The sequence below is a fragment of the Manis javanica genome, chromosome 12, assembly GCF_040802235.1.
Source record: "Manis javanica isolate MJ-LG chromosome 12, MJ_LKY, whole genome shotgun sequence".
Taxonomy (NCBI): Eukaryota; Metazoa; Chordata; class Mammalia; order Pholidota; family Manidae; genus Manis; species Manis javanica.
This window is the reverse complement of record NC_133167.1, coordinates 31,249,886-31,267,919: the sequence shown is the minus strand read 5'-3', so window position 1 is coordinate 31,267,919 and position 18,034 is coordinate 31,249,886. Positions and strand designations below refer to the sequence as shown.

Here is an 18,034-nt window from a genome sequence, read left to right as displayed (position 1 = left end):
CTCCTTGTAGATTATATCATCATTGGGTCCCCAGTATTTATCTTCTGATCAAACTACCTTTTTCTACCTAGTTTCCCCCACCTAATTTCTTTTTAAGTTTTGGCTTAAAAAGAACTGCCATGTTACTTTAACAATTTAGTCTTCAGTATTTTTATTTTCATAGATTACTGTTAGCATTAGTATCCTTTTCCAACTATTTGGGTTAATTTTCAGGAGTACCTGGGGACAAGAAAGGATTTCACTGAAATAAAATTTTTCAGAGCAAAGAACTACCATTAGTTTTCTTTTGATTTCATATTTCCTTTATGTTAACTCTGAAAACAATCATGATTAACAAAACTATTTCAGTCAAAGAGATTTTTAAGTGTACTTAAAGAGAAAATTCACACCTATGAAAGTTTAACCATGCAATGATGGAACTTAAGCAAAAGATGGACAATTTTTTTGTCATTAATCCTTTGTCTTCACCCTTCAAAATAGTGTAGGCTTTGGAAAAACATAGTGGAACATATTCTGTCATTAAACATACAGATGCTTCAGGAAATTATTTATTCACACTGTCTAAGATCTTCATTGAGGTGAGTGGCCGTCAGCCTCGGAGCCACCTGTGTGGTGCGCAGGACTTTCTGGGGAACCAAAGGCCACAGCAGGGAATGGTGTCCCTCTGGCTTTCTAGCATATGCATTTGGAATCACGTGTCTAACTCTACTTTGATCCATAGCATTGAGATCTTTTGGCATAGCATGAGCTTTGTATTCGTGTATTATAAGTTATCTGTTTAAAAAAAAAATAGAATTTTCTTCCAGTGTTCTGTGCCTTAACAAATACTGGTTGTCTGTTCTATGTCTAGGCCAAAACAACTTCATGAAATCCCAACCTTTTACTGTCCTGACAAAAATAAGGTGAATTTCATTCCTAAAAGCGGCTCTGCTTTCTGCCTTGTCAGCATCCTTAAGCCGCTCCTTCCCACACCAGATCTTACCCTCAAGGGCTCTGCCCACAGCCTGACAGTCACCACGGGCATGGCGACCACTCTGCTGCAGCCCATCGCTGTCGCCTCCCTGTCTACAAACACAGAGCAAGACCGAGTCTCCCGAGGAACCAGTACAGTCATGCCATCGGCATCTCTACTCCCACCACCAGAACCAATTGAAGAAGCGGAAGGTTAGGTCCCAGGGCTGCAAGGCCATTGTTTTGGGGAACTTGAGAACCTCCTCACGTCACTTGATGATGATGGCCTAGTGTGCTCCCTGCCAGCCGCGCCACACTCCAGCTTCCCGCAGCGACCTGTCAGCCGGGCTCCTGGAAGAAAGCCGCCCGGTGGGCTCTGCTCACTTGCCAGGGCCATCCTGCAGTGCTTAGCCTGCTTTTTCTTCAAGCTCTGGTTGAAACAAGAAAGGTCTCATTCTTCACTTTTGGAGGGCCGATATCACATTGTTTTTTGCTCTCAAATTAAACTTATTTAAAAACAAAAACGAATTCCTGCAAACATGATTCCTACGGGAGATGTGAATGATGCTGCAAGAACCATCTTTTATATGAAAATGACTATTTTATAATACCAATGTTACATTTTCTGACACATGGCAAACAGGAAGTTCATAAGATTGTTTGGTGGCCTCTGTTTCTTGTTTCCCTTTCTAGATGTGTGCTTTTCTCAGCTGTTTCCAGCTTTGGGACCAAAGGGATTATTGACATTTCCCAGCAGTCTAAATCTCATGACTATATTCCTCTCCCAAACAAGAATTGGTAGGTAAATGCATTGAGCAAATATATAAAAAGAGACAAAAAGCAATATCAGTACATTGTGTGATTTATGTTTTTTGATGTCAGAAGTTTGTGCTCTGGGTGAAATATTTGTAAAACTGCTGTTTCTTCACTACTCCTGTACACATTCACCATGTGGTCAGAAAAATTACAGTTTGGAAACAGGTGTATTAATATGTTCTCACCCATAATTGGAAATTGGTTTAAAAGTCAGTAAGCCAAAAGGAGACTACCCAGTGTTGATTGCTAGCTATGAGTAAAGAGCCCTTTTGGTTTTCTGTGATATACTTATCACATGACCCCCCTTCTTTAACACAGGTGTCATTCTACCTTTAATCATCATCACTGTATCATAGGCCCAAGAGATCCTAAAATGACTGTGCATGGATTTCCTCCTTTGCTTTTGTGATGTTATTGTCTTGTGGACTTGGTCAGGGTCAGTAGCTTGCCAGGAGTGTAATCCATTGAATAGCGATCCGTAGTCACAGAATCTTGCAACTGATATTTCTTTTTGGTGGCTGGTACTGAGATATGTTGCCTACAGATTTTGCACAGTGGGGAAAACAGGCAAGGAGAACTTTGGAGCATAGTAAACAACAGGAATCTTTGAAAAATCCAAACAATTTTGGGTTTACGTTCATCCTAATACAATCACTGCCAATATCACACGACAACAGTATTTCATGTCTGAGTGTGTGGTAGTGAACTTGAGGAGCAGCTCTTTTCAAAAACAAGCTTCAACAAAGTATTAAGAAGTATCCTTCTAAAATCTTTATACACTACCTATGGTGCAATAATTTAATGTTCCTATACATATGATAGGGAGAAAAAAAAATACTTATAAAAGGGATACAGGTTAGAAGGTTAATATGTCAGTTTGTCCAGACATACATCATCAAAGAAAACCTAGTGGTAGCAATAAATCTTCTGAAAGGATTTCTTATACTCATGCATCTTTAAAACATTCAAGTAATTAAAAATGTGCCCTGATAAGTATAAAATGGAGATGTATTTAGGCAAATTAGACAAATTCAAACATTTGAATAAGTCTCTCAGGTTTCAGTTGATAGGACCAATGAATTTTGGTTCCCTTTCCATCCAAAACTAATTTACTTGAAATTAGTACATTGTGGCTTCTAAATCAGTAAAAGCTTAGAATAGGGTCTAAATTTTCTGGTTGGTTGGTTTTTTGAGAACCTTGATTCTTGGCCTTCTTTGGTATGCCTTTCTACTGTGCTATTTCACCATTGAGAACTGCTCTATCAAAAGTGTGGAAGAAAAGGTAAAACTGAAATCATGTGATTTGGTATGAATTGGTAGAATGAGGAAGTTAAAAAATATCCTCAGTTTGTAGATTACTTGAATTCTGTTAAATCTTTGTTCTTTTCCTTGCCTTAACACTTCTTATGTCTCCATCCCTCTAAGTCACAGGGGTATTTTACAACTAGAATGTCACTTTCATAAAGCTTTCCTTTTTACCCTGTTGTGCAGATTTGTCTAGTTCACATCTTTCTGCAGTTTCATATATCCTTAATCTAAGGTAATTTAAAATCAGAATGTGAAAACAAGTTACAGGTTTATTATTTACATATTCTTATATGTGGACCTTTTAATGTTTGGTTGTAAGGAGAATGTGAATTTTCAGGTAAATGAACTGTATGGCAAATATATCCCTTAGGTTTGGGAGAAATAGAGCCTGAGATTTGAAGGAAAAAAATAGAGTGAAAGAAAAGAAAGGCACAAGGTACAAACAACTCTAACTGCCAGTGCCAAAGGGCTAAAATTTAAGCATCTAAGCTTTATTGTGGTTTTGAAAAAATATTAACCGTCAGTCTGGTCAGCTATTTTATCTTAACCCTTATTTCACAGGTGGTTGTTCTTTGTTTTTTTATGGATCTATGCTCAATACATAATATTTTCTAAAATTACGTTCCATAATTATCTTGTTATTCTGTAGAAAACTGTACAGAAGTTTTAAAAATTAGAACTTCAATGGGATTACAATTTAAACTTTGAAAGATTTTAAATAAATATACTTCCATTGCAGTAAAAGAAATAGCTAGCTTTATATTTTGGCAAGTGGAGCTATCTCTGGTTATTCCCTTTGTCAGTTTTAAGTTCTTTTTTACTCCTAAACAACTTTTTCTTCTGATAAAAAATATTAATTTACTGTTTGTGATCATGACTAAGTCTATTACTTGTCAGGGCTTTTGTGGGCAGTTGTGGTTTATTTTGCCTCTTTGATTAATATGGTGAACATGGATGCCAAAATTATTTTTGAACTAGATTCTTCATTTTGTTTAAGGTAGCCCTTAGATCAGCCAGATCAGCCCTTCAGAAGGTGCTGTTGCTAACTGTGGAATAACTGGCAACAAGAAAGCCTTCTCTTTTCTTTTTATTGGTTGGCTTTTACTGGAAGAAAATATAAGAAAATGGCAGAATTTGCAGCCTTCTATATGTCCAAGATTAGGATGGGGTTGTTAAAGGAAATAAAAGAAAGATTGCCTCTACTGAATTTACTTTATTTACTATTCTAAACTTAAGATTCATTCCATAATGCTTGGAATTTTGATGGCTCAAAATGGATCAGTAGAAGTGCTGCATTTGCATTAAAAAAGCTAATACTTAACTCTGCACTTTAAGGTTTAAGTTTTACTCTGCCTAAATTAATGATAAGCAGAGCAGCTCTGAACAATACTTTGTTTATACAATCCTGTTGAAGAACGTAATTTATGTTTTTTTAAAAGTCTATCTTTCATCTCTGTTAAAGCAGTGTAAATCTTTTTAAAATGCAATTTTTAAAAATTTTTTTTCTAAAGCTAGACTCTTCCCCAAAAAACAGCATTTCCAGTGGTGACAAGTATTGTTACTATGTACTTATGTATACCCTGTATCTGAACACTTGTTGCTGCAAGAACAAGAAAATAGAACTTTTATGTTAAAAAATAAAGTCTGTTCTTCTTGAGTTTTTTTTCTGTGTTCTATGAATATTGTCTCAAATTCAAATGTTCTTTCAGACACTTCTAGCCTGAAATAACACAGTATATTATTTTTCACAAGTTGATGGAATAATGCATTTGTATTAAGAAGCAGAATATATAATTTGTCATTTGTTATTTCCTTGCTACCTCTTTACTTATTGTAGGACTTAACATACTGGATCATTGTGGTAAGTGCTAAGCAAATATTAATATATAAGCAAGCACACTGAAAGATACACACGTTTGTTAAGTAATTCAGTACTTCACAGTTTTAGAGGTTTAACTGGGGCAGTCACTTAATTTCATTCTTAAGTATACACAGAATGTACTCTTTTTTCCCCCTTTTGTCTTCATAGTTCATTCTTCCTAAACCAGTCATATTCTTCCTTTGTTATAATGATTGGATAATATATGCAAGACAATTGTTTAGGCTGAGAAGGTTAGTTTCTATGCACACACAGAACTAGTCAAATATGCCCCAATGAAAACTGCAGTATAAACACTTAGAAAGCAAGGACACATTTTAAGTAAAGTTGCCACAACTGTCAGTCCTAAAAAGTGGTCACCAAATTACTTTGTAAAAAATTCTAAAAATTATTTCTGGGGGAAGAAAGTTAAGCAGAATTTAGGGATAACTAGTATATATATATATATATTTACATTTAATTAAAAATGCAAAATGAATCTCAAATTGACACCAAATTTTGTTTTTTCCTGTCTTTTCTCTCTACTTTTAAAGAGGTTGAAGATAAAATTTAGATTTCAAGTTGGGTGTTCCCTGTTTCTTCTTAGTTGTTATTTTTTTAATTTTGATTCATTAGTATTAAATAGACCAAAAAAAGAAAAATTTAGGACAATAATGATCCCTTTCTTTCAATTGCTTTAGAGTGTGGGGTGTGAAATATTTATAGCAAGTATGCTCTTAATATCAGTTCCCTGTCAGTGTATATCAGTATCAGGTTTTTTTCCTTGATAAGATGAGGTGTGCTTTTAAAATATCTTTATTTTATGGTATGATAATACAAATAACCTTTGTATCCTTTTGATTCAGTGTTTTTCAAAGTTGTTTGGGTCTTGAAGTGAATTAAATGGGTCCAGCCAACATTTTTTTCAAATGAAGCAGAATAAAAAATGTTAAGTAAGTTCAGATATAAGGAGAGTATTATGTGTGTATACAAATTATATGTAAAATAGACAGAGATACATACATAGGTTGTAAAGTAAAATGTATTTCTTAAAAATGATTTGAAAGATACTGTTCTAGATAACAGCTTTTGTGGAGTGTCTTTGGGTTGGTCTGGTATCAACACACAGATGATGCTGGAGTCTTGAAGATACTGTTTTTATTTCCCTTTTATAAGTATCTCAGAATTGTTGGTTTTGTAAAAAAATTAATTTTGTTAGGAGTTTTCAGCAGTCTGCATCTTCCTCAAACTGAGAATTTACCTCCATAAATTCTTTGTTGGATTTTATACAGTAACATGGATTAGTCCTGCCAAATCATTGTTTTATAGAAGAGTATCACAGAGACTCTGATGGTTAAAAACCAGGAGTATAACCATTCATCTCAATTCCATGTGTGAAGCAGTTATTTTTGAAATCAGTAGGATGATTCAGAGATCCAGAAATAGCCCTGTATTTAGGGCTACAATTTGGGTACTAAATCTGGCTCTGTAGCTTAGTGGTCATGGGATCTGAGGCAAAGAAGTCACTCTTTGAACCCCATTTTTTTATTTATATGGTGAAGGAAATGCTTATAATAGTGCTGTCAGTTAAATGGCTAATGAATATGAAAGCAGCCTAGCTTATAAAACTGGAAGCAAACACTATAATCTTCATATTTTTGTTAGGTAAGTTTACATCTTAGGAAATGCAAGAGTTTTTGGTCATGAAAAATGGTCTCATAAAATTCATTTTAGCTTGTAAAGTACAATATAATCAAGGGTGTTGAGCTGAAATAATAATAGGTAATACTTACTGACAGCTTACCAAGTGTCAGACACTGTATATGTGACTGTTTACCTTAATCTTCATAATAACTTCTTGAAGCCAGGTACTATCTTACATATGACAAAACTGGAATTAAGTGACATTCATAGTCATATATCTGGGAAATTTCAGAGTGGCTTTGAACCATGTCTGACTCTCGAACTCAAACTTAACCATAAAGCCTTACTGCTACTTCTCCTACACATGACATTAATAAAATATACATGTCTAGTGTCATTGCAGAGTATGTGCTCCTGGGCCGCTGCCTTGTTTGCTCTCTGGTGTGGTCCTCCTCATTGCTCCAGCTGGCAGCTTGGTTCTGAGGGCGAAGAGCTGGTTAGGCACCAACCTGCTCCTGACCAAGGAAGTTAGTGGCTGGAATCCTCAAGGTCTGTGTGTTTTAAAGTTGCTATAGCTGCAAAAATTCAAGAGAAATATTTTAATTTGGAGGCACATCTTTTAGAGAGGCAGAGGTGCCTGCCATCACACTTTTGGTGGATTTTTCTTTTTTACCTGACTTTTTGAGAGAAACACAAAAGTAACTTTTTTTAAAATCTGAGGAACTTGGGATGTCCATTTAAGACGGAGAAGACAATAAAACGGTTTCACCTGGATCACAGTTTAGTCATATGTGAGCCCAAAGGCACTACAAAATAACAGAGTATATAATATTATTCTGGGAGGGTAGGCTGTAGATGATTTCTTGTTCTTCTTTTAAGTGTTGTCCAGACTTTTATGTGAAGAGGGTGTTACTTTGAAATGGGAAGAAGGAAACAACTGGTTTTTTTTGAACATATGCACTTTGAAATCTTTACTTAGTAATACCACCCAGACCTTTATCTCCTTTTTATTTTACTCTTCAGACATTGAACAGTTTACTTACATTAGTGATTAAAGAAGTTGTCTTGACTATAAATGCCAGGGACAGTTTTTATTGAACTTTAGTCTTTATTAGAAGACTCTGATGACATGAAAAAGATGGGAAAAAATATTTTATGTTGGGCTATGGATGTAACCCATCCTGACCAAGAAACTTTTTTTTTTCCCCATCTTGTTCCATAGGTTTTGTTGCCATATTTAAACACCTTACTGTTGTGTTTTTAAATGCATTACTTCCAATTCTGCTGAATTAATATTTTGAAGTTTGTATTTCCTTCCAAGTTTAATTGCTACATCCCAAGACTCCGGGCTAACTCATTGCTCAAGGTAAGGAAATGGAGAGCCCGCCCGTGCAATGGAGGACAGAAATAAGTGCATCGGTTCCTAGCTTGCTTCTTTTTAGTCCTGCCTTCAACAAATCAGGTTAGATATTATGGCTTATATTTCATTGGCTGTGGCTTCTAGGCTCAAGTTTTTGTATTTGATGGTTTTGTTACTGAGGGTTTTTACACAAAAAACATGCATTCTGTTATTTCCCATATCTTACAAAGTCCCTTCTGTATGAAGTTAATTGGAATCAGTCTCACAAGGATAATTATTTCCCTGTTTTTATTTTCATTCTGTAGTGTGTAGATCATACTACATCAGTTCGAACTACCTTCTTACCATTATGGTCCTGAGATAAAACCCAAGTTTTTGAATAAAGAAAGTCATTGGATTTCTATTGAATACTTCAGGTTACAAACTTTTGTTTTATTATTAAAAGAGATTCAGAAAAAAAGGCAGAGCACATTCAAACTTCCTTTGTTTTTATGCTATAAGATCTATATTTCCAAATGGTCTATAGTTGCATGAAATAAATATCCATAGTTGAAATACAAACACTTCTTTCATTGTGTAAATACTGGAAATTATTTTGCTAAAATACAGTTTGTTTCTAGTCATATCAGGGCTGTGTTTTACAATTAATGAAAATTTCAAAAGATACAAAGTTACACCAATCTGATCTTGATATGCCCTGGAATTCCTGCCTCTCTTGTAAAGTAGTTTTAGAAAGATAAGGCAAATTTTAGTTCTTATGGGGCTTTTCTAAGGTGAAATGCATTCTAGTTAGGTTTTAGAAAGTAGAAAACAGATATTTTCACCCACTTAACATAAAAGTCCATTTATTTTGAAAGAGGTGTTCTCAGCCTAATCTTGGTTAAGGTTAATTAATTCATATTGAATGGTCAATCGAGATTTAAATCACAGCTGATCACCTTTCTTATCAGTCTATTCCGTCCTTCCTTTCCCTCCCTACTAAATATGTGGTTGGTTTCCTATATTAGTAACCTGGGTGTATACAGCCAGATTTCTGTTTCTGGCACCTAAAAATAGCTGAGCTTCATACAACTAATCTTGAAGTTTTCAGTGTGCTCTTTAAAAACAGAGTTGTTAGACTGTTGAAGTTATAACTGAACTTGCTAAAGGAGTTAATGTTGCTTTTCAGTTTAATGGGCAACTACATACTCTGTTGATAGAGAAACTAAGAACCGAGTAATAGTACTAATCACTTGTATGTTTGTGTTTGCTGAGAATCTTTGTTCTTGGGAAAATTGAGGTTAGTCTGGGATTTGGGTTTCTGTTTTGAAGAGACTAGTGGTTTTCTTCCTCACTGAGGTGTCTGTTTATATGAGATAACAGGATCTGAAGGAGATATTAAAATATTTTAAAGTAATGCATTAGTGAAAGAAAAATAGCACGAACTCAAGACATAAGTTGTAGCAATTTTTGAGTTACTCAAAGTTAAGCACAGAGTCACCATGGGTATAGAATTTAGATTGTGATTCACAATTATAACCCTTGATGATTGAATCTTGGCAGAACAATGACAGTACTGCATTTTAGAGAATTTCACTGAATAAAAAGGAAGAGTTAAATAAAATATGGAAAAGTACAAAAGTAAGACATACACCTTCCTGTAATTCTGCCAGAAAGCATTCTCGGTTAAATCATAAGAAGAAATACGGGGTAAGTATGCAAATATGTGTAAGGATAGGGTGTTTAGAATTTTTCCTTCATTCAGAAGCTTCCGGGTAATTTCAACAGTACTATTCCAGTTGCTTAGGGAATGTTCTCCCCTCCTTTTTTTTGGGGGAAGAACATGAATACTTTACATTATGGTAGCAATGTGTAAAACCCAACTCTGAAGATGCAATGTCTAAAATATTATTGGAACATTCTTGTGGTATATGAGTTTCTATGGAAGACGGATTAGCAAATAAATCCTATTTTCCCTTGAAAATTAAAAAATGGAATTGAAGGGTACCCATGAGTCTGTATGAAGGAAAAAAACTAAATATTACATTTTAGTCCCCAAGTGGAGAAAGCAAGCACCAAATTTCTCTGTAATTTCATTAAAGCAAATTGAGTTAGTTCTCAAATCCTATTCAACCTTTCCAACTCAAGACAAAAGTGATCTGGTTCTAGTGCTATTTTCCATAACACAAAACTCCCCAGCTACTGTTTTATTTAAAAACCAACCCTAAATTACAATTGAGTGTACATGCTGTCCTTTAGCCACATACAGAATTCTTACAACTTACATATAAAAGGCTTTCCAAAGAAATTAGCCCAACTCTTACTGACAGAATTATTCATAGCCATTATTCTGCAATAAATTTTGGCACTTATTTCACACTCAATATTAGATTCTAATATTTTCCACATCTCATAAACATTTGCAAATCCAAGGTATTTCAGAGTTACTTAATCTATTCAAATGCGGTCCTTACCCTGTCTAAAGTTTGCTAGCATATGTTATATTTGCAAACACTATCTTTTGTGTACTGGGTACAATATAAACTGCCTTCCACAAAGGCTATATGCTGCAAAATTAATGTCTCAAGTCCACTGTTCAAACATTAAGAAATTCATCATCTGAGTGTCCAATAGCATCTGGGTTTGCAAGTGGATCCAAGTCTGCAAATAAACTGAACCAGACTGACATGTCTTGGACATTGTTGGGATCTATTTAAGAAAAAAAGTACATTAAAAATATTAAGATTTTTGGAACCAATATTTGTACCACTTTTATGATTTTTAAAGAATGGCATCATTGGAGACAATTACAAGAATAAATTCTCAATTATATATTATTGAGGGTAATTTGGAAAAGCTAATGCAGATACCTTGTTCTTTACTGAAGCTCATATTTAAGTAATTACATGTTGCTGTAGGAAATGACTTGGTTGAAGGTGAAAAGACAGGCAACAGTATAGACATAGATATACTAAGATAATTTATAGAAAGCTCTGAGGTTTTAAAGTAATGTTTGTTCTACAAAGTAGAAACATTACATTTCTAAACTTGGAGCTTAAAATCTATAGAAGTGTATTATTAAATATTAAAATTTAATTAAAATAACAGACATAGGAGGAAATATCCCCCTAATCCTATCACATTAACACACTCAGCAGTTGTCATTTCAGTTTACAGCTGTTGCCTTTATCTTTTCCATATGCATTTTACAAATTATTTATATATATTTTATGAAGTGGATTGTGTCTCTGATACAGCTTCCTGTTAACCAAGTCCCTTTCATATTCCTATGGAAACTGGAAAATCTCTTACTGATAGTCTACAAGTTGTACAGTGGCAGATAGTTGAGGACAGACATTTAGGCTGGGAATGGTAAAAGTGCAGTGGCACAGACAGTGAGTCATCTCAGAAAGTTAAGCTCTTGAAGGCCAAGGGGTCCAGAAAGCAGGGTTGAGACCCAGGGGATAAGATCATCTAAAGACCTACATAGGAGACCATAGACACACTGGGCAGAGACTGGAAGACAGTGCTACTTGGAAGAGTCTTAGGCAACCTTTAGCAATCATGGTTACACTTTTCCACAGAGCAGTGGGCTGGAGTTTGCACAGTGGGGAACAGGACAGAGAGGAAGGCTTCCACGGATGTCCATTTCGGTTTCTGGGACCACAGGCAGTTTCAGTAATATTCACACAAGTTCTGGCTTTGAGTCCTAGGCATACTACTATTACTGAGTAATAATAGGCAAATCATTTAGCCTGAGGGGCTCTGGTTTCCTCATCTGTAAAGTAATACAGTTATCACTAAACCAGGATACTTGAGATTGAACAGAGAGGCTACTAATAATTATCCTGGAAGAGTAGGTATCAACCAAAACATGTAGTCACTCCTGACCTCACAGCTATTGAGGGGTTCTGATGAGTACATAAAAACTGCACAGCATTTACAAATGTAGTATGGTTTTACATTCAATGGGAAGTGGTCACAGTTACATTATTTTTATGGGGGCTCTCCTTGTGTATACTTGAGTTGCCTTCAGAGATTCTTACAGTACAACAAATAGAAAATGAAGTAATTATAGTGAACGGTAATATAAAGAAAAAGAACTCAGCTTATTTTTATAAAGTAAAAGCAACTATAAATAATACCAACTTCACATGACCACTCTCTAGAAGTCCCTCTTCTGACACCCTTCCAGTCACTGTTCACACAATCCCCTCAACCAAGGCAACAGTAAGAGGAGTAGAAATGCTTGGTGTTGGGGTATATGTATATTCACCTTTAGTAGAAACTGCCAGATTTTCCAATGGTTTCACCAGTTTACAGTCCCACAAGCAGTGTCTGAGTTCCTTTACGTTCATCTATGCCAACCCTTCGGATTTTCTTTTTTTCATATAAGCCATTTTGGTACTTGGGTAGTGGTATTACATTTTTGTTTTAATTTGCATTTCCTTAATGACTAATAAAGTGGAGTACTTCATGAGTGAATATTTTTAAATTCATTTTATTATCATTAATCTACAATTACATGAAGAACATTATGGTTACTAGACTCCCCCGTTCACCAAGTCACCCCCCACAAACCCCATTACAGTCACTGTCCATCAGGATAGTAAGATGCTGTAGACTCACTACTTGTCTTCTCTGTGTTGCACATCCCTCCCTATGCCCCCACACACACTATGCTAATCGTAAGGCCCCCTTTCTTTTTCCCTGCCCTTATCCCTCCCTTCCCACCCATCCTGCACAGTCCCTTTCCCTTTGGTAACTGTTAGTCCAATCTTGGGTTCTGTGATTCTGCTGCTGTTTTTTTTCTTCAGTTTTTCTTTATTCTTATACTCCACATATGAGTGAAATCATTTGGTACTTGTCTTTCTTCACCTGGCTTATTTCACGGAGCATAATACCCTCCAGCTCCATCCATGTTGTTGCAAATGGTAGGATTTGTTTTCTTCTTATGGCTGAATAATATTCCATTGTGTATATGTACCACATCTTCTTTATCCATTCATCTATTGATGGACACTTAGGTTGCTTCCATTTCTTGGCTATTGTAAATAGGGCTGCAATAAACATAGGGGTGCATCTGTCTTTTTCAAACTGGGCTGCTGCATTCTTAGGGTAAATTCCTATGAGTGGAATTCCTGGGTCAAATGGTATTTCTATTTTGAGCTTTTTGAGGAACCTCCATACAGCTTTTCACAATGGTTGAACTAATTTGCATTCCCACCAGCAGTGTAGGAGGGTTTGCCTTTCTCTGCAACATCACCAACATTTGTTGTTGTTTGTCTTTGGTGTGGAGTACTTCATATGGGAATTTTTAAAATTCATTTTATTATCATTAATCTACAATTACATGAAGAAAATTATGGTTCCTAGACTCCCCCCTTCACCATCCACCATTGATGGTGGCGATCCTTACTGGTGTGAGGTGATATCTCATTGTGGTTTTAATTTGCATTTCTCTGATGACAAGCAATGTAGATCACCTTTTCATGTGTCTGTTGTCCATCTGAATTTCTTCTTTGGAGAACTGTCTGTTCAGCTCCTCTGCCCATTTTTTAATTGGCTTATTTGTTTTTTGTTTGTTGAGGTGTGTGAGCTCTTTATATATTTTGGATGTCAAACCTTTATCGGATCTGTCATTTATGAATATATTCTCCCATACTGTAGCGTACCTTTTTGTTTTATTGATGATGTCCTTTGCTGTACAGAAGCTTTTCAGCTTGATATAACCCCACTTGTTCATTTTTGCTTTTGTTTCCCTTCCCCAGGGAGATATGTTCATGAAGAAGTCGCTCATGTTTATGTCCAAGAGATTTTTGCCTATGTTTTTTTCTAGGAGTTTTATGGTTTCATGACTTACATTCAGGTCTTTGATCCATTTCAAATGTACTTTTGTGTCTGGGGTTAGACAATGATCCATTTTCATTCTCTTACATGTAGCTGTCCAGTTTTGCCAGTACCATCTGTTGAAGAGACTGTCATTTCCCCATTGTATGTCCATGGCTCCTTTATCATATATTAATTGACCATATATGTTTGGGTTAATGTCTGGAGTCTCTATTCTGTTCCACTGGTCTGTGGGTCTGTTCTTGTGCCAGTACCAAATTGTCTTGATTACTGTGGCTTTCTAGTACAGCTTGAAGTTGGAGAGCAAGATCCCCCCCACTTTATTATTCCTTCTCAGGATTGCTTTGGCTATTTAGGGTCTTTGGTGTTTCCATATGAATTTTTGAACTATTTGTTCCAGTTCGTTGAAGAATGTTGTTGGTAATTTGATAGGGATTGCATCAAATCTGTATATTGCTTTGGGCAGGATGACCATTTTGACAATATTAATTCTTCCTTGCCAAGAGCATGAGATGAATTTCCATTTGTTAGTTTTCAGGGTATAGGTCTTTCACTTCCTTGGTAAGGTTTATTCCTAAGTATTTTATTCTTTTTGATGCAATTGTGAATGGAATTGTTTTCCTGATTTCTCTTTCTATTAGTTCATTGTAGTGTATAGGAAAGCCACAGATTTCTGTGTGTTAATTTTGTATCCTGCAACTTTGCTGTATTCTGATATCACTTCTAGTAGTTTTGGAGTGGAGTCATTATGGTTTTTTATGCAGTATCATGTCATCTGCAAATAGTGACAGTTTGACTTCTTCTTTACCAATGTGGATTCCTCGTATTTCTTTGTTTTCTCTAATTGCCATGACTAGGACCTCCAGTACTATGTTGAATAACAGTGGGGAGAGTGGGCATCCCTGTCTTGTTCCCATCTCAGAGGAAAAACTTTCAGCTTTTCACTGTTCAGTGTGATGTTGGCTTTGGGTTTATCATAAAAGGCCTTTATTATGTGGAGGTACCTGGCCTCTATACCCATTTTGTTGAGAGTTTTTATCATGAAGGTATGTTGAATTTTGTCGAATGCTTTTTCAGCATCTGTGGAGATGATCATGTGCTTTTTGTCCTTTTTGTTTATGTGGTGAATGATGTTGATGGATTTTCGATGTTGTACCATCCTTGCATCCCTGGGATGAATCCCACTTGGTCATGGTGTATGATCCTTTTGATGTATTTTTGAATTCGGTTTGCTAATATTTTGTTGAGTATTTTCACATCTACGTTCATAAGGGATATTGGTCTGTAATTTTCTTTTTTGGTAGGGTCTTTGCCTGGTTTTGGTATTAGGGTAATGTTGGCTTCATAGAATAAGTTTGGGAGTATTCCCTCCTCTTCTATTTTTTGGAAAACTTTAAGGAGAATGGGTATTATGTCTTCTCTGTATGTCTGATAAAATTCCGAGGTAAATCCACCTGGCCTGGGGGTTTTGTTCTTGGGTAGTTTTTTGATTATCACTTCAGTTTCTTTGCTGGTAATTGGTTTGTTTAGATTTTCTGTTTCTTCCTTGGTCAGTCTTGGAAGGTTGTATTTCTCTCTGAAGTTGTCCATTTCTTCTAGGTTTTCCAGCTTGTTAGCATATAGGTTTTCCTGGTAGTCTCTAATAATTCTTTGTATTTCTGTGGGGTCCATTCTGATGTTTCCTTTCTCATTTCTGATTTTGTTGATGTGTGTTGATTCTCTTTTTCTCTTAATAAGTCTGGCAAGAGGCTTATCTATTTTATTTATATTCTCAAAGAACCAGCTCTTGGTTTCATCGATTTTTTCTATTGTTTTATTCTTCTCAATTTTGTTTATTTCTTTTCTGATATTTATTATGTCCCCCCTTCTGCTGACTTTAGGCCTCATTTGTTCTTCTTTTTCCAATTTTGATAATTGTGACATTAGACTATTCATTTGGGTTTGTTCTTCCTTCTTTAAATATGCCTGGTTTGCTGTACACTTTTCTCTTAAGACTGCTTTTGCTGCGTCCCACAGAAGTTGGGGCTTTCTGTTGTTTTTGTCATTTATTTCCATATATTGCTTGATCTCCATTTTAATTTGGTCGTTGATCCATTGACTATTTAGGAGCATGTTGTTAACCCTCCATGTGTTTGTGAGCCTTTTTGCTTTCTTTGTACAATTTATTTCTAGTTTTATACCTTTGTGGTCTGATAAGTTGGTTGGTAGGATTTCAATCTTTTTGAATTTACTGAGGCTCTTTTTGTGGCCTAGTATGTGGTCTGTTCCAGAGAATGTTCCATGTGCACTTGAGAAGAATGTGTATCCTGTTGCTTTTGGGTGTAGAGTTCTATAGATGTCTATTAGGTCCATCTGTTCTAGTTGTTGTTCAGTGCCTCTGTGTCTTTAATTATTTTCTGTCTGGTGCATCTGTCCTTTGGAGTGAATTGTGTTGAAGTCTCCTAAAATGAATGCATTGTATTCTATTTCCTCCTTTAGTTCTGTTAGTATTTGTTTCATATATGCTGGTGTTCCTGTGTTGGGTGCATATATATATATATATCTATATATATATATATATATTTTTGTTTTGTTTTGTTTTTTTTGAGAGGGCATCACTCATATTTATTGATCAAATGGTTGTTAACAACAATAAAATTCAGTATAGGGGGATCAATGCTCAATGTACAATCATTAATCCATCTCAAGCCTAATTCTCGTCAGTCTCCAATCTTCTGAAGCATAACGAACAAGTTCTTACATGGTGAACGAATTCTTACATAGTGAATAAATTCTTACATGGTGAACAGTACAAGGGCATTCATCACAGAAACTTTCGGTTTTGATCACGCATTATGACCTGTAAACAATCAGGTCAAATATGAATATTCGTTTGATTTTTGTACTTGATTTATATGTTGATCCCACATTTCTCCCTTTATTATTATTATTATTTTTATTTTTAATAAAATGCTGAAGTGGTAGGTAGATGCAAGACAAAGGTAGAAAACATATTTTAGTGCTATAAGAGGGCAAATGTAGATGATCAGATGATCAGGTGTGTGCCTATGGACTAAGGATTAATCCAAGCTAGACAAGGGCAGCAAAACATCCACGGATGCAGAAGATTTCTCTCAAAGCAGGGGGGGTGAGGTTATGAGCCTCACCTCTGTTGATCCCCAAATTCTCACCTGATGGCGCCCCTGCGACTGTGCCTGTCTTAGGTTGTTCCTCCCTTGAGGAATCTTACCCATCTCTGGCTAACCAGTCATCTTCCGGGGCCATACAGGGAAATGTAAAGTTGGTAAGTGAGAGAGAAGCCATATTGTTTGCAAAGGTTAGCTTTTTACTTCTTTGCAGATTTATGCCCTGTGGCTTCTATGCCCAGCACTTGTCTCGAGGTATCTTTACCACCTGGAGGAATTATGATACTCGGTAAATTCGATATGAGGCACGAATTCTATTTAAGGGTTGTAATTAGGAAGGAAGAAGAAAAGCTATAGATGTAGCATATGAAGGAAACTTGGGAGGATTGATTATTTCTTTGACATATCTTCTTGTATAGTACCTTAAGTATGTATAGGTTTTAAACTACTAACTAATTTGCACACACATATTAACATAATAGGAATACGGTGACATAAACAAAGCAAATCTATAATTACCATCCATCTCCAGTGAAGCCATGAAAACCATTTAGGCACCCTAGGCATTTGTGAAAATTTGTCTATGATATGATGGATATTGTCCAGCTGTGCTTGAACAGTCTGAGAGAAATCAGACAAATTAAAGCAGCCCATTTCTGGGATCTGTTCACATCCCATATGTTCTTTTAACCATAGATAGTCTATAGTCATAAGATTTTGGAGTGCTACAACTTGCACCCCTCCCAACTCCTGGTTGAGTTCCAACAGTACAGATCCGGTCAAATTCATTGTCTCACTGTATGCACATGCCAGCCTAGACATCTCCCTCCTCATTCCTACGGCAAGTTCAGGAGTCGGTGGGCTGGATGCAGCCACAACCGCAGCATCGTCCGGATCCCTGTGGAGGCTTTTTGATGATCATCCCCCGGCACAAGTCCTCCAGAGAGTGCTGATGCCGGAAGCTCCTCCTCATATCGTATCTTAGTTCATTTTCTCGGTATCCAAGCTAGGCCTTGATCTTCTGCATAGAAACAAAAAGACCCTTTGCCCACACTTTGACATGCCCTCTATACTACTGTGCAGAACTCATTGGAGGTCAGCACACAGTAACTGATTTTTTTTTTTTATTCAGAGAAAGGAATA

General features: G+C 36.0%; 2 protein-coding genes across 17 annotated transcripts in view; one reads left to right on the top strand and one right to left on the bottom strand.

Moving 5' to 3' along the window:
* FAM117B (family with sequence similarity 117 member B) overlaps window positions 1-4,732 on the top strand; it is a 132,003-nt gene extending 127,271 nt beyond the window's left edge. For both annotated transcript variants that reach the window (XM_037009190.2, XM_037009189.2), the window contains exon 8: window positions 851-4,732. In XM_037009190.2, coding sequence (XP_036865085.2) covers window positions 851-1,169 — 319 coding nt within the window. In that variant the 3' untranslated portion in view covers window positions 1,170-4,732. The remainder of the gene's footprint in view (window positions 1-850) is intronic.
* Window positions 4,733-6,076: 1,344 nt separating this feature from the next.
* Window positions 6,077-18,034, bottom strand: part of ICA1L (islet cell autoantigen 1 like) — a 75,129-nt gene continuing 63,171 nt past the window's right edge. For 13 of the 15 annotated variants that reach the window (XM_037009192.2, XM_037009193.2, XM_037009191.2 and 10 more), the window contains one exon: window positions 8,346-10,625. In XM_037009192.2, coding sequence (XP_036865087.1) covers window positions 10,513-10,625 — 113 coding nt within the window. In that variant the 3' untranslated portion in view covers window positions 8,346-10,512. Of the gene's footprint in view, window positions 7,153-8,345; window positions 10,626-18,034 lie in introns of those variants that run through there. The other 2 variants (XM_037009200.2, XM_037009203.2) reach the window with 1 other exon arrangement.